The sequence below is a fragment of the Lissotriton helveticus genome, chromosome 1_1 (assembly GCF_964261635.1).
Source record: "Lissotriton helveticus chromosome 1_1, aLisHel1.1, whole genome shotgun sequence".
Taxonomy (NCBI): Eukaryota; Metazoa; Chordata; class Amphibia; order Caudata; family Salamandridae; genus Lissotriton; species Lissotriton helveticus.
In genome coordinates, this window is record NC_136057.1 from 889868237 (window position 1) to 889893945 (window position 25709).

At 45.6% G+C, this 25709-nt stretch overlaps 1 protein-coding gene across 1 annotated transcript in view; it reads left to right on the plus strand.

Moving 5' to 3' along the window:
- Positions 1-25709, plus strand: part of ARID2 (AT-rich interaction domain 2) — a 1386754-nt gene that overhangs the window by 966396 nt on the left and 394649 nt on the right. Inside the window, exon 14 of the mRNA XM_078675715.1 lies at positions 13342-13538. Coding sequence (XP_078531841.1) covers positions 13342-13538 — 197 coding nt within the window. The remainder of the gene's footprint in view (positions 1-13341; positions 13539-25709) is intronic.

The following is a 25709-nucleotide window of genomic DNA, read 5'->3' on the forward strand; positions in this document are numbered from 1 at the left end:
ATGATCAGCTCTTTGTTGGCTATGTCGGTGCCAAGAAAGGTCAGGCCCTGCAAAAACAAACCATCTCTCAATGGGTCGTTCTTTGCATTAAAATTAATTATTTCTTGGTGAAAAAGGAACCTCCAGTAGGTTTGCGCGCCTACTCCACCAGTGCGACGGCAGCTACTACTTCTTTGTGACGTGGAGTCTCCCTTCATGACATCTGCCAGGCAGCTTTGTGGGCTTCATTGCACACATTCACTAAACCTTATTGGCTGGACTGCCAAGTCAAGAGAGATGGCTTCTTTGGCCGCTCAGTCCTGGACTTTCCGGTGTGAATTTAGTTTGCAGACCCTCCTCCGGTGTTGGTGTTGATGGGGTATCTATTCTAAGGTAAGGAATCCATAACTAATAGTCTCTTTCAGATGAACAAGGTACTTACCTTCGGTAAAGATATCTGTAAGAGACATATTAGTTATGAATTCCTTACCGCCCCACCCATCCTCTCCGTTCTGCGAACTGACTTCTAGAGTGAGGAACTCCCTTTCAGGGACCTAGTTTTGTGCACCAGTGGTCAGTGTCTTGCATGGCTCTGCGCTTCTGCAATGGAATGTTGTGTAAAGAACTGACGTCACCGCGCAGGGGCTGCATCTAAGTAGATACCGCAACGTCATTCCGGCAATCATAATGCCAACGACGAACGCGAAGACAACCGACACCACCTACCTAAGCACAAGGGTACTGCTGAAGAAAAATTCTCTGGATCCACTCTGATGCCTGGGGGTAATTCCAAGGTAAGGAATCCATAACTAATATATGTCTTTTACAGATATATCATTACCGAAGGTAAGTAACTTCATTATATGTGCATATCCTCCCTTAAATAGCCTTTTGAATCAAACTACAGTGAGGTTTTTCACATCATATGTTTTAGGAGGATGAGCAGTTCTCATTTTTTCATATATTTACCAATCAGGTTTTAAAAAAAAAAAATTATTTTGCTAATTAGGGCCATGTACCGCATAAGTCATTCCCTATAATGGTGTCTATTATTCTATCAGTATATCATAGAGTTCATAGATTGACCCAGTGTCATGCGACCAAGCCAAGGTCCATGTCTAGGTTAACTCTCTAGACTTAGTACTGTCAGTCAGCAGAGGTGCGCTGTGCGATCGGGACAGCGGTACAGCCAGGAACACATCTAAATATGGCGGGCGGGATGCCATCAACTTGGCGAAGTACTTGGAAACTCCGCTGTGGACACCATGGAAGTTGTGCAAGATATAAATCAGGCCCTCTTGTCGATAGATATTTCTAATCACAGGTTTCTGTGTAAGTAGCCCCAGGTGCCAGAGTGGCTGCATAGATTTTCTTCAATAATTCCGTTGCATGCAGGTAAGTGATGTAATGTGGATGCGCATCAGGTACGGCGTGTTCTTTCCCCTCACCCCCAACTTCTGTGCCTTCCAATGCAGAAACAAGCTCTCTCCCTTCATTTCTGTTACCGGACAGTTCTTTTTCCAAAGATTTTTCCAATGGGCATGTTCCAAAAACAGCATGTTCCAAATCCTGAATGATTGCCATAAACAAATGAAGTGACACACCCTGACAAGGTCAGGTCAGTCTCTGGAGTAAGGGCTCCTCGTATGACTCAATGTTTTATGACAAATACACTCGAATGAACATGAAAACCATCCAGAAATGCAAGGCGATTCATGAGAGAGGTCTTTTTCCCACTCTTTAGTAAGTCGAAAAAGAAGCACAAAAAGGCAAAACAAGACCCTTCCCACCAGGGAGCAGGGGGCCTCCAAGTCTTGGTACCCCACTTTGGAACCGACCCCTGCACTAGTTTTTATCACACCAGAGTTCCCTGGGCCATCGGAGATGATCCTACTGATTCAAGCCTTTAAAGGAGGCTGTTGCAGATCTTTGGTACCCTTTCGGAGCTTTCTGCTGTATATTTGGGCCCCTTGGATCCAAGGTGGACTCCAGTCAGTACACTGCCGGTGGAACTGTGCCTGATGCTGACTGCACATCCAGATCCCATTCCCTGTCCAGGGTCTGCCTTGACTGATGCCTGGTTTGACTCCTAATATGGCATTGAGACGTGTGTCTGGACTCCAGCAATGACGCAGGAAGAAGACCCTGCAGTGCTCTCGGACTCTGTAGTGAATCCACCATGAGCTCTTTCGAAGTCACACCCACCTCAACCATTCATACACCCCTACTCCGATTCTGATATGCTTTCATTTCAAGAAAGATTCTCAGACCCATTGCAACAAGGTTATGGCAAGGACACATTGTAACTATATAAAGACGAACGTATTTATAGACTGCCAAGAGGCAGTGGACTTGATACCTCATCTGGCACTGACCTCACCTCTCCACCTGGCTCCTCAATGGAGGAGTCTTCCTCATTTGTTTTGGGATAAGTCCAGCAGAAGTGCTTGACCTCCAGCTCCCCTCAGTGGAGGTAAAAGCCTATGTGCTTACAGAGGTACTGGAGCCAGGGCAATCCTCAGAACCACTCCTCCCTTTTAAATAGGTATTAACAGGCGCACTTTTGGGCACAGGGGCGAAGCCAGGATCTTGCCTTCCCATCAAAAGCCAGGAGACACAGATGAGCTCTGGTGAACCCATCTTTCCTTCTGCAGGACCGGACACCCAGGAGACTCATGATGCAAGCCTCCAGTAGTAGAATGAACACAAACGCACTCCCGACCACAGCGCCAGAAAGCGAGTGTAAATACATGGAGACATTCACAAAGCGAATGTACTTATTGGCTATTCTTGCTCTCCACTCCATATATTCGAACTGCCTCCTGGGGCAATACTTATTTGGTGAGGGATATGGTGGCCAAAATCTTTTTGCCTGCAGTGCCAGATGACCATTATGCCAATCTCTTACAGATAATTCAGGGTGGCCAAGACATGAGGTATGTGATCCTTTCGGGCCAGGACACTTCAGACTGTCTGGGTAGGGCAGTTGGTACAAACGTGGTGGTTAAGTACTACATTTGGCTCTAAATGTTTTTGAAGGGTATGTTCAGCAGTCACGTATGGACATAGCCTTTGATCTCATTGGGAACTCGGCGAACTCTGCACTAGAGTGCTTTTAAAGAGTGCAAGGTGACAGTGCACTCTCTTGGCGAAGCACCGCCGACATGGCAGTTTCCCCAGCACTACCACCCTTTTCGAGGCTTTGAAGAGGTTTACAGTGAAGGCCACCACAACAATTCCGCAGCTGCAGCAGTTGTCCTAGGTCTTAGAAGGCAGTGGTTGGGGATTCGCCTGCCAGCGTCCAGGCCCCCGGTACAGCAAACCACCAGTCCCCCACCCAATATGCCCAAGACCCCCAAACAGTGGCTTGATCTTTTCACCACTACCTAGATTGCAGTGTGCCCACACTTTCATGCATTTGAGTTCCCAGAACAGTTCTCACTCTTAGAACTCTCGCCTCCGGATTAAAGCTTGGGACTCCTGTATGCCTCCCCGCCTCTACCTCTCCTGCACAATGTTCTGAAGGTGGTCAGGAATGACCGAGCCCAAGTTATCCTAGTGGTTCAGGATTGAGCCAGGAGAGTGTGGTACCCAGAACTTTTGGCCATGAGCATCTGTCCTCCAAATTAGCATGGCTGTCTCTTCAGGAGGAACTCCTGTTGCAACAACAAGGCAACATTCTGCAGCTGAGCCTGCAGAGCTTTCACCCCATGTGTGGACATTGAATGACAATAGTTTATTAGTTCAAATGGGTGTTTGATAGGATTGGGATGCTCATATGACAGTCGCATACAATTTGCAGTCGCAAATGTTCTCACCTGCGGTGCATTCAAAGAAGGGAGATACACCCCACTCCCCCAGTTTCAATCCTAGGAGGCACACATACTTTGCATCACGTGTAATGTAGGATAGGGGGATCTGCTTTCATGGTTACCTCCACTTTTTGCTGGTGTCAGTATCTTTAATGGACTAGTCTGATTGGGATCCTGCTAATCAGGACCCCAGTCACTGTGATTCCTCATATTCACCATAAGTACTTTTGTACATCCACAATTGGCTACTGGTGTACCCTTGTAAGCCCCTAGTATATGGCATAAGTAGACCAGGGGTGTCCTATGGGCTGCAGTATCTATTATGCCACCCATGCAAGACAACTCCGACTCGAGGTCCCGGTCGAGGAGGAAGTCGAGGGACCGGTCGCGGAGCCGCAGCCCTCACAGTTCGTCGGGATCAAAGGCCTCACTCTCAGGTAAGTCGAGGCATGGTAAAAAGAATTCGAAGAGACGACATTTAGCTCTTCTGACTCCGCTCGCCGGTCGTGCAATTCGGCCGGGGGTTCGGGTTGCACCACCCGCGGCTCCACCGGAGCCGCAGGAGTCACATCCGGTCCCACACCCTCCGATCCCTGGACTTCATGCGACTCCGGGTGAGATTCGAGACTTCCACGTGGCAATAAAGACTCTCTTCCTGCCGTCGATGCCTACCGGTGCGCCTTCGGGCCCCACAGACCCGACTGGGGGTCCTAGCGAGCCGGCAGCTTCGGCGTTGTCGTCGACATGGGTCCCGGCGCCGCAGGCCCCCGTTGGATCCAGGCCTGGATCTTGGTTGACGCCACTTGACCTTACAACTCCTCCGCTGGCGCCGACCCCCACGGTACCGCTTCCGGCGCCGTCCTCTGACGCCGCCTTCCCTCGTTTCAGCCCTGGTCCGGGTCCGACGTCCAACTCACAATCTTCTGTGACTATAGGCCTGTCATTGTAGCCTGTGTGAGTTGTGCTAGCACATCTCAGGACAGATATAAGCTTTCTTTTATCTGAGGTCACTGCACTTAAAACATATGTCACCTTAGGCCAGGCCTCTCATTCCTGAAGGAAGGCTGCTTTGTTATAAGTGCGAGGGAGCCCCTTCATGAGAAGAGCATCCCTACAAACCTCGGAGTTGACTCTCCAGGCTTTGTAAGTGTGGTTAGCCATTTTATACTTATAGTGGACCTCAGTCAATATGAGATGTCTAACTGTGTAGTGGCTGGACCCAACCCGGTCATGTTTGGTATCAAACATGTTGGAATCAAACCCCAACACTGATTACAGTGTTGGAATTATGGCCCTGTGTGTTGGGGGGCTCCTGTTGGGTGCCCCTCCCATCCTCCCGGTTACTGCCTTTCAAGGTATGACAGCACGTTAGTGCTGCTGCCCACCACAAACACGATTCTGTCCTACTGCTACTGAGCCAAGCTTGAGCTGGGGAAGCTGGGAAAAGTGACCACCTCCCAGACAGGACTTAGTGTTTTGGGCTGGGGTGGAGGTGCTTGCCAGTGCCAAAAGACTGCTTTGAAGGGCACATTTGGAGCCCTCCTTGCATACTCCAGTTGTAACTAGTTCTTGGAGCTGTTGGCTCCCACCCTGGTGCGAAACTTGATAAAAGGACATGAGAGTATCCTCCCCTCTAGTTAGCCCCTTCTCCAGGAGGGACCCCTGAGTTGTTCCAACACTTTTCCTAAGGGTCTATTCAGATTAGTCATGTGTTTAGACTCTAGCCTGAAACCACGTCACTCTTCAAAACATACTGGACACTTGGACTTTGCCTGGAACCGAAACTGCATCTAGGAAGACTCCTGTTGCTCCTGGTCTTGCTGTTCTGCAAGTCTTCCTCATCATCTGTGTCTGTGCTTCTTCAAGGATCTTCACCAGATCTTAGGGCATCAAAGACACCCAAAGTAATCTCCCTTGGACTGAAGGATTCACTCCCCTGCATCTGCAGACACCTCAACAAAGCTGACCAGTCTGCTGCTCCTGAAATGCCATGGACATCAAATGGTTCAGCAATACAGGTGGTGGATCTTCAACTCCCTCGAGGCCTGACCTGTCCTCTCTGCAATTTTGAGGCCAGTATCCCTCGTCTGAGCTGCTGGGACCGAACCCCTGTGCACTGCATTGACATGCTGTTGCCAAGGCTTGTTGGCTCTGCACTCCAGAGATCTTTTGGCTACAAGAAGCTCCAGCATCTCTTCCTCCAATGTACAGTGCCCTCACCTCATCCTTTGCACCATGGCCTTCCTTCTTGGTGAGCTGCTCAAGGTCCTCTTGTGACTCCTATGCCTTCGGCTTGTGGGTCCTCTTGAGGGTCATCATCTGAAAGAAACACGTTAGTTAGATTCCTTACCTTAGAATAACCCCCAGGCATCAGACTGGATCTGAAAAGTTTTTGTCAGCAGTACCCCCCTGCACGTCGGTAGGCGTTGTCTGCGGTTCGGTGTCGTGATCGCCGGGATGACGTCGTTGGAGTACTTAGACGCCGACCTCGCACGCTGATGTCAGTTCTTCTTTTTTCCATGCCAGCAAGCGCAGATCCGGGAAGAGCGTACCCTGAGTAATTTCTTGACTAACTTTTTGGACCTTTTTGTCTCTTTTTCGAGTCGACTTCGACTCCTGGTGCCGCTAGGGATGCCCGGTTTCAAGCCGTGTGACGCCTGTCACCGACTGATGTCGGTTACCGACCCCCACCACCGGTGTGTCTCCACTGTTTCTGGGCCATCCACAATGACAAGTCATGCCCCGACTGCCGGGCCTTAACGTCAAAGGCTATGCAGGAGCATACTCCTCGAGATCCGGCAGTCAGCTCCGTCCCGCTCGAGGTCCCGGTCGAGGAGGAAGTCGAGGGACCGGTCGCGGAGCCGCAGCCCTCACAGTTCGTCGGGATCAAAGGCCTCACTCTCAGGTAAGTCGAGGCATGGTAAAAAGAATTCGAAGAGACGACATTTAGCTCTTCTGACTCCGCTCGCCGGTTGTGCAATTCGGCCGAGGGTTCGGGTGGCACCACCCGCGGCTCCGCAGGAGTCACATCCGGTCCCACACCCTCCGATCTCTGGACTTCATGCGACTCCGGGCGAGATTCGAGACTTGCACGTGGCGCATAAAGACTCTCTTCCTGCCGTCGATGCCTACCGGTGTGCCTTCAGGCCCCACAGACCCGACTGGGGGTCCTAGCGAGCCGGCAGCTTCGGCGCTGTCATCGACTTGGGTCCCGGCGCCAAAGGCCCCCGTTGGATCCAGGCCTGGATCTTGGTTGACGCCAGTTGACCTTACAACTCCTCCGCTGGCGCCGACCCCCACGGTACCGCTTCCGGTGCCATCCTCGGACGCCGCCTTCCCTCGTTTCAGCCCTGGTCCGGGTCCGGCGTCCAACTCACAATCTTCTGGACACTCAGGTAATAGGCACAGAAAGCACATGAAGTCGAAGCGTGTTTCGACTCCTCCCCGTCTGTTGACCGACGCATAGGTGGAGCTCTGCTTTCAAGGCCTCATTCTCCGGAACCTGCACCCGGGTCGGCTCCGCTCCTCCCCACTTTTCTGGGAGCCAGAGCCGACCCTTGCTCAACTCAAAGACTTTTATGAGGCCATGAACCTCGTTTTTGAGCACCTGACCCCTCTGGCGTGCCTTTGGGCTCTGTGCGTCAGAGGGGGCACCATCAGGTTTCTGATTCATATCGTCCACTGAGCCTTACTTCTACAGGCCAGGATTGGGAGAAGAATGGGAGGGATCTCTGGACCCTTTAGAATACGAGCAATATAATCAGGACATGGACTGATATGAGTGGTGGTATGCAGGACAACTAACTTCCTTGACCTTCAGCTATCCACAGTGGCGGTCAAGACTAACATCTTGACTGAGGTACTACAGCAAGGAGCTACTTCCTTGGAACCCTTGCTCCCATTCAACAAAGCCCTCATGGGTGTCCTTCTGGTATCCTGGTCCAAGCCCAGCACATGGGCTCTTGTGAACAGGACGATCGCCTGTGTCTGCAGCCCTGCCCCGGGCGACACAAATTTCTTCACTACCCACCCCAGAGAGCTTGTTGGACCAGGTCTCCACCTCCCATGGCACGTTCCCTGCTGCTCCCCTGAACAGGGAATCCAAGAGGTTGGACAATTGGGGCAAGACAATGTTTAATTCTGCCAGACTTGAATGCGGTCAGTGAACACCACATGCTTATTGGGCCGTTATTCCCACTGTCTGTGGGAAACAGTTGTGCAAATGCTGCCACAGGTCCTGGAGGAGGACCGGGCCATCCTCTCCTAAGCAATATCAGTTGGGCTGTGTGGCCAGTTTTTGGGCTCAGGGTTGGGGGCTGGGGTCAGGTTAACCAGCACAGTACTGCAACTTGGAGTCTCAGTCCTGGACACTGTCAGGCGGTAACATGGGCATCCCTGCATGCATTTACTAAGCACTACTGCCTAGACAGTCAAGTTTGCAGGGGCGGCCATTTTGGCCACTCAGTCCTGCAGAACTTTCTATCATAAACTTGTCTTCAGTCCCTCTTCCGGGGATCGTAATGCTAGGGTATCTATTCAAAGGTAAGAAATCTGCTGCTAGATGTGTCTATCAGATGAACAAGTTACTTACCTTCAGTAACACCGTATCTGGTAGACACATGATCTAGCAGCAGATTCCTTACTGACCCCCAAACTGCGGACAGGCTTCTAAGGTCAAGGCTGATCCCTTTTAGGGCCTTAGTTTTCAAACACACCTCTTTAGTGACACTTAATGGCTCCGCGCTTCTGGCTTGGAAAGTCGTGAAAAAAGTAACCTCTGCAATAGGGGACAAGGATGTCACCTTTGGTGTGGACGACACAGATGACGCCACGCGGAGCCGACCTATGCCACCTACAGGCCCACGGGGGTATTGCTCGAAGAAAAATCTTACGGATCCAGTCTGGCGCCTGGGAAATTCAAACGTAAGGAATCTGCAGCTAGCTCATCTCTCTACCAGATAAGCCGTTACCGAAGATAAGTCACTTGTTCTTTACAATGTACATTTTGAGAGAATACTTTCTTTGAATAGGCTTCTGAAGGGTGCTTTTATTCATATGAACATTTGGTCATTGGCACCCGGTACTAAATGTTATATGGAAAAAATATGAATTTTAAGTGTTTTGGGGTCCACAAAAGCAGTGGAGAATTATTCGAACATTTATGACTTTCATTGAAGATCTCTATGAGGCAGAGCCATGACTACAAGTAACCATTTAATCTTTACCTTTTTTGTTAGTTACCAACTTACTGTTGGCATGCAGTGCTTGTTTTATCAACTATGGGTAAAGTAACACCTGTGTTAACCTTCCAATCTGTGAAACTCTGCCATAACCATTTTAAAGTCACTTCCTGTTAGAATACTTGTCTTTATATATCTGTTTTTGACCCTAAATTTCTGAAAAAAACGAAAGAACTTTTTGTTAAATGACAGAAGTTCTCTGTCTGATCTCTTCTCAGATCAATGCATCTTTCTTAAGTTCTTTGTGAAATCCTCTGGTACAGGTGATGGACAAATGAATTCTTTATAAAATCTTATTTAAAAGTCTATCTTTAGGCATTTCCTGTTGTCTTACAATTATTTTAAAATTTTAAGTTACTGCTATAATTTTAGTGTGAGCCCCTGTTTAAGCACCAAATCAGACATAGGTCAGAACAAGGATTAAAAAAGCAAAAGCACCCTACCGGCCGCATTAAGTTTAGCTTTCCAAGAAAAATTAAACTCCAAACCCTGAAAGAAGATTCTGGAACCTCTTAAGAGAAGATGCCGCACAAAGTCGCTCCACTACAATACAGAATAACAAGTGGGGCAATTTGTGTGCGGCCTCTTTATGTAGTGGTTGTTTGCAAAATGATTGCTGATATTTTGACTGCGAGTTCTTGTGAGAATTTAACAGTTGCATTCCATCAAAACTTACACAAACAGAAATTAAGACATAGTTACAGAACTTGTTTTCAATTTCTGGTGTGAAGTTTTTCTTCCTTAAAGGAACTGGCACAGTGCAACAGCAGCACCTTTGACACATGAGAAGAAAGAAAACCAACATGAGAACAAAGAAGCCTCAATAACGTGCCTCGTGAACTTGCAAAATGGTCTAAATAGAGTACCACTATTGTACAGTGCTTTCTCTTTTGTACAATTGTTTTTCCTCCATTGTTGTTCTAGACATCTGATTTTCTTTTTCTTTTTTGTAGATTAACATTGAAATTGAGATAGCCTACCTTCTATTTATTTATTTGAAAAGTTTTATATAGCGCTGGCTAGACCTGGAGGTATCAGAGCGCTTTAAATGAGGACAAGCATTGTTTCATAGCATAGTTGCAAAGTACATCGTTGCAAGATGCACAGTTTCAGAGCATAGATACCTGTTGCTGGAGCGCAGTTGCTTGCGTTAAAAACAAGTACTAAGGTAAAAAGCAGGCAAAGGGAGAGATTCTGGGGAGAGAGGATAGGAGCAGGAGAGGAAGACCAAGAATGAAAGAGGTGGCAGAGGGAGAAGGAAAATTATCCGGGTGACACGGAAGAACAGTGTCCAACGTCCGGTGTCCTGTGATCCGAGTGAAAAAGGTGTAGTACCCACACCTCCGTGGTGTGTAGCTCCCTATACACTGTGGACTCTCTCAGAGGGGTCACAGACTCCAGGGCATAAGATCCTTCCCCAACAGGAGGAGAGGGAGTGCTTTGGCAAGGAGCGCCATTACTACACCTCTGCTGTGTGTGAACTCCCTTGACGCTGCGGACTCTCTCAGAGGGGTCTCAGACTTCAGGGAATAAATGCTGGATCCCTCCCCTACAAGGGGAGAAGGAGTGCTTTGGTAAAGGGCACTTGGCTAACAATAGTTACAAGATACACAGTTTCAGAGAATAGTAACCAGTTGCTGGGGTGCAGTTGCATGCGTTAAGAACGAGGCAAGGGGAGAGATTGAGGTGAGGGAGGATAGGAGCTGGGGAGGAAGACAAAGAATGAAAGAGAGAAAGTTTGAAAAGTTTTAAATAGTGCTGGCTAGACCCGAAGGTTTCAGAGTGCTTTACATGAGATAGGACATTGCATCCGAACATTGTTACATAGTTACATCAGTTACCTATTAACATGTACACCCGTCTTATGGGGATTGGAAAGGTAGAGGGGAGAAGGCAAACGGGGGTAAGGAATGCCAATAAAAAACACAACGGGGAAGCGAGGAGAGCAATGTCCGATGTCCGGCTGGGCAGGTGCCGGCCAAGGGGTGAACCAGAGCCAAAATCCTCTTTAGCTGCAAGAGACATCTCCACCGGGCATCAGCCAAGGTTGCTCGGGCACCAGGGAAAATAAAGACAAGTTCTGGTTACCGCCCATGAGGCATCGTCAAAAGTTCACATCAAAAGTATCGGTTAAGGTGTTGGTGGGGGGTAAATATCTGAACTGGAGATCTCATTAGGGTTCATTGCCTTGTGATTGGTGGTTTTGTTACCGTAACTCAGTTGCAGGTCTTCCTCATTAAGGTCGGCAGCAATGGAGATAAGGACATCGATCAACAAGTTTACTGATGGTGGTTGCGTTTTATTTGAAGGGGTTAAGGGGCACAACTTTTCAGAAAATGTTTGTGACCCAGCAATGGATTTGGTTCATGGACATTTAGTGGTCTCTATCATTAATTCTGGCTGGATTGTGTCTTTTAAAACTCTTCCATGCTATGTTAGGGATGTCTTTAAGTGTTGTTGCTGGTGATGGCTCCATTGGAAGCATAATATATGATGATCCCTCTAAGTAATTGGCTGTGTTTCTTTGACTGAAAGTCTGTAGGCGTGAATATAGCATTGCAGATATGCCCTGCATTCTGTGAAGCAACAGAGACAAGATGGTGGTAATTTAGTGCTTTAAGTAGGTCTCTTGCCTGGTATAATTTCAATGTGTCAGGCAATGTTTTAAGGTCTCCGAGAACACATGGAAGATGGTAGTCAATTGTGATATACTGTACAGCATCCAATAGGGCATCCACAAATGTTTTTGTGTGGAGATGGTCGGTGCATTAGAAGGATTTAAGTGCTGAAGGTTGAAGTGATGGATAGTGAATAAGAAAGGATTCACACTTTGGTGTTGAGTTATATTTCATCAAGGTAGTTGAAACAGAGTTTGTGAACTTTAGCTACCCTTCTCCCAAACATCCCCTCACCCCTACCACCTTACCTGTTATGTTTTGTAGAGTGTTAGTTATCCAACAGGCATGGCTTCATGTAGAACTCTTTAAGTGTTTACTTAAATAGTAACAATTCCTAGGCAACTGAGTACCTGTCTGAAATCAGGTGTAACACATGAAACTTTGATAACCAACAACTCGGTGTACTAACAACCAAAAAAATATATATTAAAAAAATACTTGATTTTTATTATCACAGATAAAAATTGTAAAACAATGTCAATATTAAATACTTATAAAGTGACAATACATAAAAATGATTACATTAAGTCAAGAATAACCACATTAATTAATAAAATAATACAAGGGTTTCAAGGAATGAAGCCGATGAGATGGAGTTGAAGTGTTGTCTGCTTTCCATGTTTCTGTGATTCAGAGCAGGTCCAACATAGTCACTCAGTAGGTCACATGTATGGATTCCATTATTTCTTAAGGCACTAACGGTGACTGGAATGAATGAGAAACATTTGCGGGGCTTTCTGGAAGGATGTGTTGTCCTCCTCATCCCTTGCTTTGGTTGTGTTGATGTAAAATATTGCCATTAGGGTGAGTTAATTTGGATCCTGGATCCAGTCCTATGAGATGCTGGATGTTGTAAAACATGAGACACCAGGTAACCCTATAAGGCGTGTGAGCAATCCACAAGCTAAAGTATACCCTCTGATCTAATCATTTTAATAATGTTCATTGGTTTCTAGACTGATCTGCCTTTGTATGCTTAAGAATGTGCCTGTCTGTGTACCCATGGATGTGAAACTTTCTATGCTGCTAGAGTGGGTGAAGCAGTGGTTGTCGACAACTGTTTACATTTTGCAAACTCAGTTAGAAGATATCTAAAAAAAAATGACCTGTGTGCCAGTAATGCAAATGTTGTAAGGCTTAAGAGACTTTCCAAGGTCCATTCTGCTCTGTACTCTGCCTGATGTCTATATGAATGCCTTCTGTCATTTTGTTTTACTAAATTTTTTCTTTTGCTATATTTTATTAGCATCATGTTATCTATCGAAAGGATTTTTGGAATATGTTTCAATTACTGTTTTTACACACCAATGCCAATATTTTCTGAAAACAAAAACCTTACATTTCCGGTTAGTGTACTTCTTTTGCCGTGCTGTACTCCTAATACAAAACATTTGCTAATAACTTTTAAAGGGCTGATCTTCCGCCGAAGAATTGTGGCAGTCTGTCTTTTTTATTTGTATGCTTAGATTTTCATTCAGCCAGTCCATAATCTACTCTGTATTTTTAAAATAGAGCTTGACTTTGGATAGAGCAACATAAGTATTGAGAAGTGAAATGTTGTTTATAAAAATGACCTGTGGCATTTCAGCTTTTTAATATTATTTTTTGTCTTTTATTATGCTTGTTTGCCAGAACTGTTTTTCCAAACCATACCGTCAAAAGAGTGGATGAGTCTACGAGCAATGGACAAGCACACATACATGTTGTTGGTGTGAAAAGAAGGGCAATTACGCTCCCCATTCAGATGTACTATCAACAGCAACCACCTTCAGCTCCTGTTGTCAGGGTTGACATGATCCCTGATGCAACTCGAACTCCTTCACCAGCAGGTTTCGCCTATATACTTTTTATATAGAAGAGAGAATAATAAAATAAGTTGATCATTCGAGTTTTTGGGCAATTTAACATTATGCATGGATTAATCCCACTCATAAACAAAGCATTCTCTCTTATAATTTTCTGTCTATAGGTAATCCTGGGATGTCATCCGGTGGACTTCTAGCATGACAGTTTTTTTTGTTTTTGCTTTGTAGAGTGCCACTGGTTTCAGTACATTTTCGACATTGAATGATAAAAGCTTTGTAATTTGATCACCAATTTTATGTTTGTGTGTTAAATATGTGTTTTGAAAGTATAGTATTTCCTCTGCAGCATTTAATTTGATTTTGGTTCTTATTTCTTAAAACTAATATGGGGGTGGGGGGGGGCCTGTCTAAGTGATGTGACAAGTGCGAAGAGCTGTCCAAAACTAACTCCCATGACCTTGTGTGGTGCTTGGGAAATCTAGAATTGTGATGCGTTACATATCATACTTCTGGGGAAACATTTTGATGGACATGACCAGTTTACCTACTGAAACCCTGTGAGTGAAGAAAAGACATATTCCCTTCACTTTCAGGATTGAGAATCTTATTGGATTCCATAGCAGGCCAATCATTGAATATCACAAAAAAGTGGAAGTTTCAGAGCTAATCATGACCTTTACTACATCGCTATTTCTGAAGAGGGAGTAATCCCGCAAGAAACCGAAGAACCGGGGCCAGTGATGGAACCTTTTGCAACATGGATCCATAGAAAGGCTTCTAGTGCAGATGCATTTAGGGTAATAATGTATTTAATGAGCGTTCATTATTTTATTTTTTTGTGGGTCTGGTGTTCGAGTCCCGTAAGGTAGATATCCTACAGAGAATGCAGAAAAAGGCTTTCACTGCTCTCACTGTGCCTATTCCACAAAGGAATGCAGTCTTTTTGCCTCTATAGTGTGTGTGGCGAGCTTATTCTAAACATAATTTTTTTATAAACTTTCAAACCTTAGGTGGGATGGTTAGTTGATCCACAACTGACAAGCAGCATATTTAAGTACTACAACTTTTGGTACAAAATGACTGAAACACGGCTGCTGCATAAACAGATAAAATGCACGTCCGGAATTGGTATTGTACCAAGTGAGACCTAAGAAACAACTTAAGCTTGATAAAGCTATGAAAAGTGAAAAGATGTAGTACTTGTATAGCGCAGACCTAGACAATAGGCAGTATTGAAGTTTGTGGACAGTTAATGAATTGTGGTGTTGTGTTCTTTTAAAGAAGTTTGTCTTCAACTCTTTCCTAAATTAGAGCAGCGTTGGGGCGGCCCTAATGTAAATGGGGATGTTGTTGTATATCCTGGTTTCAAGATTGAAAAAAGTTGGTTTTGCTTTTTTATTTTTTACATTCATTAGGTTGCAGTCTGATGATGGCCTGGTTAAGGTTGTGCTATGAACCACCAGGGAACTTGTCTGCAAGAGAAGCAGCGATGCTGGTTGGATGACTTTGTGAATAATGCAGATGGTTTTGAAGATGATGCTGACTTCTTGGGGAGCTAGTGAAGTTCTATTAGAATGGGGCTGTTGTATTCATATTTCTTCAGGCTCTGAATAAGACATGGAGCAGCATGTACGATGCCCCTGTAGGTGGCAAAATGGAGTCTGGGAGAACATGGAGGAGGTAGTTAATTTAATCCAGATGTGAGAGTATAAGGGTTTGAACAGCAGTTCTGAAGTTGCTTTCTGATAAACTGTTTGCCTTTCTTTAAAAGACATGCAGTTCTAGGCCTTTTTTATGTTTTTGGGCATGTGTTCCTTGAGGGTGAGGTTGGTGCCCGTGGTGAACCCAAGTGACTTGGGATTCAGTGATAGTTGGGGTACCAAGATATCAAGGTTCATGTCATTGAGCCAAGATAGGAATACTGTCTTGGTTGTGTGGAACTTAAGGTAACGATGGCCATCCAGGTCTGATGTTGAGCGGGCAGTGTTTGAGGCATTGGATGTCTGAAGCAGGGCAGGTTTTGAAGTAGAGATGTTTATAATCTGCATATTGGTGAATCTTTATGCTGTTGTATGCGAGGATCTGGGATTGTAAGGGGATGCCCAAATAAACCTCCAGAACCTTGTCTTGGATACATAGATCTCATATAGAAGATTCACTAAGGCATTTGTTAAGCCATACGGCACTTGTGCTTTATCATAATGCTTATGTCATTATAGATGAATGGACCATAATTGTTTGCAAAATAATCTCTGGTTCATTCACTGATCAGTCTTGGGTAAGTAATATGGCATCAGTTATCGGAACTCAATATGCAATATGATTTTAAACATTCACAAGAGATTTATCTACAAAGACAAAACTATTTTAAAGTGCATAAAGTGATACACATTCATTTTAAATATTAATTGAAGTGGCCATCATTATACCCTAAGGTAGTTCATGAAAAACACATGTACTTAGGCCACCAGTATGTTTTTTTAAAGACCACTGTCTTTAATAGTGAAAAATGTATCTGGGCATAATTTTCAGATGGAAAAGAGTTGATGTGTTTTTTGCAATAATTACCTCAGGGTTGAATAATGGACACTAGAAGGATGTTTGCACCCATTTACTCCAGTATTGGAATTTTCATAGATTCAAATGCTTGATTCATTACCTGTCCTTGAATTGGGAGTCCCACGGTACCGTATAATTGCAATGCAATGTTAAACATAGACTAAAAAGACACTAGGCCCTTCGGCTCTGTAACATAAAAAGAAACTAAACTTAGGTTTGAACAAATCAGCATGGCCTGCCCTCTAGAACAATCTTGTGATAATCTCCAGCCCCTCAGATTATCCAGTATTGGGGTATCTTTCATAGATTCACATGCCTGAATCATTCCCCGTCATCGAGATGGGAGTCCCACTGTAAAATATTCAAGCAGTGCTTCAAACACTTAATAGGCTATATTGGACCAAGGCCATCTAAACAGTAGCCTATCTATGTCCTTTTTAAAAAAAAAAATTTAAAAAAAAAGTCTACATTTTGGCATCCAGCCAATTCGCTGTTGGCACCATCTAGAACACTCCCAACAGATGCAGGCTCTCCTCAGATTTTCACTGCACGTCATGTGGAAGGGAGTCTAGTCTCCCTGAGTGCTGCCCAGTTTTCTCTTTAGCAAATCTTGACATCATGTCAGACAATAAAAGGCCTTTTCTGCCCATGTAAAACCTGAGGCAAGAAAAGAGTTCATGTGGATGATCCACACAAGGAATGTATTTATTCCTTTATCCACGGCATGAAGTGAGACATTGTAATATCTGCTGCCCCTTCTCAAATAAGACCCTCAAGGACAGAGAGGGAAGGTTGTTGTTGTGGTTTCAAACCACTAAACAGTCACATTCTTCTGATGAGGAAGAGGACTGAGCCTCTACATCCCATAAAAGGACCACATCCATGGACAGTTCCTCCAGTGAGGCAAGAAAACACCACTAACCTTCCCAGGACTCAAATGCTTCAAGTAAAGAGGTTACTAAGCATGCCTCTGAGCCGGCGTTATCTGTGCCCTCTACACCTGTCCGGAAGGAAGGAAGGAAGTCCGTCCAAGAGCCTCCTCTTCAAATCCTGTAGGTAAGAAAACCTCTAAAGAGTCATCAATGCGATTCTTCCTCTCTCTTCGACGACATTCTGTCACTTCGACATCCACGACAACTATGGCGACGGCGATCCAGGCTCCTATACTGTCTTCCGGAGTCTCCACATTGACGATGAGAACCCCATTGTCATCGAGGACTGCCGACGTCCCCTCGTCTACTAGAATGCCGTCGGCGAAGATCCCAACGACTGATTCGTCAACGAGTGGTCCGTCGACGGTAGAGTTTCCTTTTTCTGTAATTTCTGCACCGTTGACGCCACAGTTGACGAGGATTACTCAAGTCACCAGAGTCACCAAGACATTCCTGCAAACACCCATCCAAGAGTATAGCAAGGTTTCACCTTTGCTTCCGCCCAAGCAAGATCAGGTTATTTTGCAGGCTGCGCAAAGACGATCTAAAAACCCTGCTACCCCGATTACTACTCCCCCCGGATAAGGAAGGTCGTAGAATGGACATTCTAGGAAAAATATTTTTGACGATGGCAGCTGTGACATTCAGGGCAGCGAATGCTCTAGCCATTATCGGCCACTATGACCGCCAGATGTGGTCTGACATGGCAGGGCTAATAGACCTTATCCCTGAAGATAAAAGGCAAGAAGTGTGTAAAATACTACTGGAGGGTGAGCGCGCAGCTTCAGAGTCCATTGACTGTGCCCTTGACGTGGCCAACACCGGCTTTAGGCAACTGGCGGGAGCTGCTGCGCTCCAACATCAAAGATGGCTCAAAACAACCACCTTTAGACCGGTGGTGCAGACAAAGGTTTTGGATATGGCTTTCGATGGGGAATCCCTCTTCGGAAAGCACATAGATGAGGCACTATTAGCAATGTCCAGTCCATCAGTGGCGTGAAGTGACATCAGATCACTGGGTGTTGGACCTTGTCACCAACGGTCACACTCTATAATTCCTGCAGCACCTGCCATTTACTCCACCCGAGGGTCCACCTCCCCCTAGTCTTCACTTACAACGAAAAGAAGTCTTGGCCATGCCTGTCGAAGAAGCAATAGAGGAGGTGCCAAACTCACAAAAGGGAAAAGGTTTTTATTTTCGTTTGTTCCTAATAAAAAAGAAATCCGGAACATGGAGACAGATTCTGTACCTAAGAAATGTCAAGTTTCTCAAGAAACAATCGTTCAGAAGGGTAACGCTTTCCGCCATCCTGGGTTGCTTAAACTAAGGAGATTTAAGAACCTTGCTCGACATTCAATCCATCTGAAGCATTGGAAATTCTTAAGATTCACGGTTGCTGACACCCACTACCAATTCAGAGTACTACCATTTGTCCTCAAATCGCACCACTGATCTTCACCAAGTGCCTAGCTCCAGTAGCTGCGGCCCTACGATGTTAGTGGAAACAGCACAGGAGTCAGTCGAGCAACGAGAATCTGCCTTCACATATTTAGGGCGTTGTAGCTCACTATAAACAATGAGAAATCTCTGTTGCTTCCAACTCAAGTAATATCCTGTTCGAGGCATATGAGCTGTAGATCGTATACTTGTACATAGATCGCCATCTGGTGTTGGGCTCAGATGTTTGCACTTTATTTTTGTCTTTATAGAAGTCTTTGTAGTGACGAGGTAGGTGACTCCTCATTAGGACGATAGTGCGCTTGGGCATCGACTCCATCTCCAGATTGTATGTGTTTCGAACCCTCTTTCTACGCGCAATCCCTCTCCACTCTACGGTATTGTCTAGCTCACGTTTCCCTTTCGACGCGACTCTTTAAAACAAACAACTCGATCATCGCGCGGGCCTATCCGCGCCGACCACGCCAGCAGTCAATGGAAAGGACACCTTTCAAAAAATGCACTGAGTGTGGTGCTACGTTCCACGGAGCTGCGGGTTGGCGTCATTTGGAACGAGGCACTGTCGACCGAAACAATTCAGTGGGCGACACCCTTCCCTACCTGTTACAGAGGCTCGTGGAGCATTATCTCCTACATTACATAATTAACATATTAGAGGTACTATTGGGTATCGTATAAAGTGCATGAGATTCCTGCATTTTCTAATTTTTTCACTATTTGTATATAGCACACCTTCTTATTTATATCAACATCGTGAGTACTGAGGGGATCTTTCAGTCCTGATGAAGAAGCCTTGATGCTTCGAAACATGTTGACTTTATAGGAGTATCCGCACATTGTAAGCATGACATCTCCACATCACCCTTTTAACAGGTCCAGCCTCGACCTATAAAAGTTTTTTAAGTCCAAGAGCCCAGGTCCTTTTTAATTCACTTGTCTATCCTCACACCAGACCCTTCCTCTCACTACCCCAAAACTACACATAGTAGTGTAAGAATAGTGCTCCAGCGTAGTCGTAGGTCGCAGCACGCCCTGTTCCGTAGCGGGACGGGAAGACCCCTATGATGAAGCATGACACCGAGGGCCCTTTTGGTGTGTGAGGGGAATTTAAGCAAACACTGTGTGCATCCATCCTGGGGTGAAAAACACACTTCCCTAACACAGTTAGACGTTTTGTTTAAAAACAACAACCCCCCTTTATGGTGGATCTCTTTGGTTTGACTACTAATACTAGAGGAGGACGTATCCACTCTGAGTGTCCGTGCATGACACTACCTCTTCACTCCCTAATTTTGTTATTTGAAGCGAAGTTCCCACACACGGATTTGCACAAGGTTTGTAATCTCTACCTCTCCCTGGAGCACGAAGACAAGAACTGCAAGGCCTGTGCATCATTCAGATCGAAGAAAACCATCCATGATCGTCTGGCTCGATGTCACGAAATGTCTCACGGAAGCAGCTTGATTCCAGACATCTTCGGAGCGAATCCCAATGTCCAGCTGGAGCAACAAGGTGATGAAGAAGATATCATCTTCACGAAGAGGAGCAGTCCGTGAGTACCAAAACCCCTATCCCAAAAACCAAACCTAAGGCTCTGGTAGCACCCTCGACATCGGGCTCAGGTCAACACCGGGAACATGTCTCAGACGCCCCGTCCTCTGGCCCGACTATGAAACCTCCTGAAGACCAGCCTTCCGGCTCGAGCCAGCCCCATTCAGGTGCCAAAAAGTCACCTTCTGCACCGAAGCACAAGACCTAAGATGTGCACGCCCTTCTTCGTTGCCACCGAAGAAAACCTCGATTCCAAAGCCCTCTGCGTCAAAACATTCCAAAGACAAACATTCGGAACCTGAAAAAAATTCTTAGCCCAAAACTGCTTCGGAGCCAAAAAATGTCGGACCCGAAAAAAGTCTCGGAGTAACAAACTCCTATAACAAAACCTAAGGCGTCCAAGACCCCACAGAAAGCTTCAGAGACTCAGGCCAAAGAACATTCTGACCCAAAATCTTTGGCACCGAAAAAAGAAATTTGACCTACACAGTCTGTACCTGATTTTTCGGATTAAAAAAAACCCTCTTTTTATTGACCCAGAGACTGACAAAGTCATCGCCAAGCCTCCTAAAAAGAGAAAACTGGACACTTCAGAGGAATCTGAAATACCTACCGAAACAAAATTAGATGAGTGGTGACACCTCCTCCTCCTCCAGCAAATCTTTTAATTTCTCCACCACACTCCCCACAACATACTTTTTCATCTCAAACACTAGATGATGAGGATGATCATACCGGTGGTGGTGGGAATATAGATCCAGATAGGTATGATGATGCACATACCATCCAACACGACGTAGACTCTTGGGATGACTAGAACACAGATCCCGACCCACATAATGACCCGGACCTCTATCCATCTAGGCCATCGCCACCAGATGACAATATTGGGTTTGCGCGACTAATCAATAGGGCTGCCAAATACCACGGGGTACAGTTACATTCTGATACCTTAGAGGAAGATTTTGTACTTGCAAAAGTCTACGCACATCCTCCCAATGTTAAAAGGCATGCTCAAACATGCCCCAGAAGTTTTTAAAGACCCTGTCAGAGCCAGGATTCTCAACACCCGGGTAGAACTAAAGTACAAGGCAGCTCCCAATGACCCAGTTTACATTAAAGGTCAGGTCCCTTTGGATTCTCTTGTGGTGTCTAATGCACGCAAGAGGGCAAACTCAGAGTGTAGGCGACACCCCACCTCCTGATAAGGAGTCGAAACTAATAGACGCATCTGGTAAACGTATTGCATCACAGGCTGCAAATGATTGGCAGATTGCCAACGCCCAAGCTTTATTGGCCAGGTACGACAGGGCTAACTATGATGAGCTCATGCAACACCTTGACCAGTACAAACAAAAAGTCAACGACCTTATACAAGAGAGTAAATTGATCACAAACACCTCAATTAAATATGTGCTCGGGGCGACTGGTACTGCATCTCGTGCCATTAACACTAGCGTTTTGTTGTACAGGCACGCTTGGCTCTGAGTCTCCGGATTCAAGCAGGAGGTGCAATCTGTTATTAATCAGCTCTGTGATCAAGAGCATCTTTTCGGGCCCTCAGTTGGCATATCTTTAGAAAAGATTAAAAAAGATAAGGACACTGCTAAGTCCATGGGTTCTTGCAATTGCCTTCCCCTAGAGATTCTTTTGCCCCTCCTTCTACAGGGCTGGCTCCAAAACCATTGGCTCAGATTATCCCTCTTCTTCCTATAAGAGCCCCACTCAATCGTCCTCCAGAGGATACTTTCGCTGAGGCTACAGAGGCAACAATGGTAAAGGGAGAGGTCGCAGCAACAATAACAGAAACTCCCCTACCACCAAACAGTGACTTCCCTGCACTTCCCCCCGATCATCCCACTCCTGTTGGGGGGATGTCTTTCACAGTTCCTACCTGTCTGGAATTCAATCACAACAGACAAGTGGGTAAGACAAATTATCCAGTATGGGTATTGCCTGGAACTCACCCCTTCTCCCCCAAATATTTCTCCCAGACAACATCCGATGTCCTTGGAACATCTGACACTTCTCAAACAAGAGGTTCTCTCTATTACAAAAACATGCAATAGAACCAGTGCCCTTGCCTCATCAAGGCACAGGGGTTCTCTCCCTCCATTTTCTAATTCCAAAAAAGGACGGCTCTCTCAGGCCCATATTGGAACTCAGACTGTTAAACCTCTACATTCAGTCGGATCACTTCCACATGGTCACTCTCCAACAGGTCCTCCCACTGCTTCAACAAGGCGACTTTCTCTCCACTCCGGATCTAAAGGACGCTTACTTTCATATTCCCATTCACCCCGCTCACAGGAAATATCTCAGGTTTGTGGTAGATGGTCAACACTACCAATTCAAAGTCCTCCCATTCGGGGTGACTACAGCACCCAGAGTCTTCACCAAATGTCTTGCAGTAGTTGCGGCCCACTTACGAAGACAGCACATTCATGTCTTCCCTTATCTGGACAACTGGCTCATAAAAGCCAGGTCACACGGCAGCTGTGTGCAATACGCACACAAAACAATCCAACTGCTTCACAACTTGGAATTCACTGTAAACCTCACCAAATCCCACCTCCAACCGTCCAGCATACAACAATATCTAGGGGCTACAATAGACACTTCAAAAGCTCTAGCATGTTCCAACCCAGTCAGGGTACGCCACATACAAGCTCTTATAGCAAAATTTCAGCCTCAACACTCACTACCAGCTCGAGTGTTCATGCAGCTAATTGGGATGATGGCCTCTTGCATTCTCATTGTCCCTTATGCAAGACTCCAAATGCGTCCCTTACAGGAGTGTTTGGCACGTCAGTGGACCCAGGCTCAAGGTCAGCTAACATATCTGGTGTTGGTGGACGGCCGTACCCGTCGCTCTCTGTGGTGGTGGAACACACAAAACCTTTCCAAAGGGCGGCCGTTCCTCAACCCGGTTCCACAGATAGTGCTAACAGCAGGTGCATCGCTCACTGGCTAGGGAGCTCATCTTCAAATCTATACCATTCAGGTCAACAAAAACAATTCCACATAAATTACCTGGAATTGTTGATGATCTTCCTAGCGTTAAAATCTTTTCAACTCCACCTCGTAGGCAAAGCTGTCCTGGTCCGTACAGACAACATGACAGCAATGTATTACATACAAAAACAAGTGGGGACACACTCTCTGCAGCTTTCACACCTAGCTCAAAGCATATGGAGATGGGCCTTTCCTCAAAACATACATCTCTTTGCAGAACCCCTCCCAGAAGTACACAATCAGATTACAGATCTGTTCAGCCTTCAAAGACAGCAGATCCACAAATGTGAACTTCATCCTCAAGTTCTGCTTCCATTCTTTCAAATGTAGGGCCACCCAGAAATAGACCTGTTCGCCACAAACCAAAACGCAAAATGCCCAAGCTTCGCATCCAGATATCCACACCCATTGTCGAAAGGCAATGCGCCATGGATGAACTGGTCAGGCAGATTTGCTTACGCTTTTTCGCCTCTCCTGCTCATTCCGCTAGTGGTTCGGAAGCTCAAACAGCAATGCCTCACAATGATCCTGATTGCTCCAACATAGGCCCGACAGCTATGGTTGACCACACTCTTGGAACTATCAGTAGTTCCTCCTCAAAAGCTACACCTCTCACCCAAGCTTCTCACTCAGAACCATGGAGAGATCAGGCATCCAGATCCCAGTCAACTCAACCGTGCGATTTGGCACCCGAAATCTTAGAGTTTGGCTACCTCAATCTCCCGCCAGACTGCATGAACATAATTAAAGAGGCAAGACATCCTACCACTAGAACTTGCTATGCCACAAAGTGGAAAAGATTTGTAATTTACTGTACAAATAACAAAATCAACCCACTAGATGCTTCCATTTAAAGCATCATCTGTTACCTTTTGCATCTACAACAATGTAACCTAGCTTATACATCCATTAGACTACATCTCGCTGCAATAACAGCCTGTCTCCAAAACAGACAACACTTGTCTTTGTTTAGAGTACCAGCTATCAAAGCATTTATGGAAGGACCTAAAAAGATACTTTCACCTAGAGTTCCACCCTCTCCAGTATGGAACTTAAACGTGGTCCTTACCAGACTCATGGGTCCCCCATTTGAACCTCTGCATGAATGCGAATTACAATTTCTCACCTGGAAAGTAACTTTCCTGGTTGTGATCACCTCTCTCAGAAGAGTCAGTGAATTCCAGGCATTAACCATACAAGAACCATTTCTGCAAATCCATCATAACTAAGTGGTTCTCAAGACTAACCCAAAATTTCTACCTAAAGCCGTGTCTGCTTTCAACCTTAACCACTCTGTAGGACTCCCGGTGTTTTTTCCTCTACCAGACTCAGTAGCAAAACAAGCTATGCACGCGCTAGACATAAAAAGAGCGATACTTTATTACATTGAAAGAACAAAATCCTTTAGAAAGACTAAACATCTTTTTGTGGCTTCCTCCCCACCTCATAAATGCAATCCTATCTCAAAAATAGGGATTGCAAGGTGAATTGTTAAATGCATCCAAATATGCTATGCTAAAGCCAAACGCACCTTAACCATTCCCCCAATAGCTCACTCCACACGTAAACTAGGGGTATATATGGCATTCTTAGGGAACATTCCCCTAGATGACATCTGCAAAGCAGCAACCTGGTCTACACCATACACGTACGCAAAACACTATTGTGTAGACGTGCAAGCAAAACAATAAGCTAGTGTGGGCCAGGCTGTATTAAGAACACTTTTTCAAACCACTGCAACAGATACTGGTAGCCATCGCTAAGGAGGTAACTGCTGTATAGTCTATGCACAAGTATACGATCTACAGCTCATATGCCTCGAACGGAAAATGCTACTTACCAGTATGCATCTGTTCTAGGCATGTAGAGCTGTAGATTCGTATACGCATGCCTCCCCGGATACCTTATCTGTTCCAGTACTATGTTACTTAGATACATTACACATGGACATCCTTTTCTATTTCTTACTAACTCAATCATAACCCTCCATGGCAAAACAATCTGGAGATGGAGTCGATGCCCATGCACACTATCGTCCTAAGGAGGAGTCACCTACCTCGTGACTACAAAGACTTCTTCAAGACAAAAACAAAGTGCAAACATCCTAGCCCAACACCTGTTGGCGATCTATGCACAAGTATACGAATCTACAGCTCTACAAGCAGGAACAGATGCATACTGGTAAGTAGCATTTTCCTTCTGGGAGCGTCCATAGATACCATTCAATGCAAAGCTTTTGTATCTCACGGAAGACAGATACGTCTGCAAATGCTTGCAAAAACCATATAAAAAAGTGTCAGTTTCAATGCGAATGTACCAGTCGCTCCTGGGGATGTACTCTTCAGCAATAAATCTGGTACCTCTAGCTAGACTGAAGGTGAGGCCTCTTCAAGAAGAACTGCAAAAGCAGTGGCAGCAGGCTTCAGAATCCTTTGAGCACATAATTCGAATCACAGCACGGATGGTAAAAGCACTGCATGGTGGTTTTATGCAGCAAATCTCGTGAAAGGCTTTACTTTTCTCCAGATTATACCAGATTTCATACTAACAGCGGACGCCTCCGTGGAGGGCTGGAGAGGTCACCTGCAAGACTTGCAAATCCAGGGCAGATGGTCTTCTGCGCAGAAAAATCAGCAAATAAACAGCTTGAAACTCAAAGCCATATTCCTACCTCGTCAA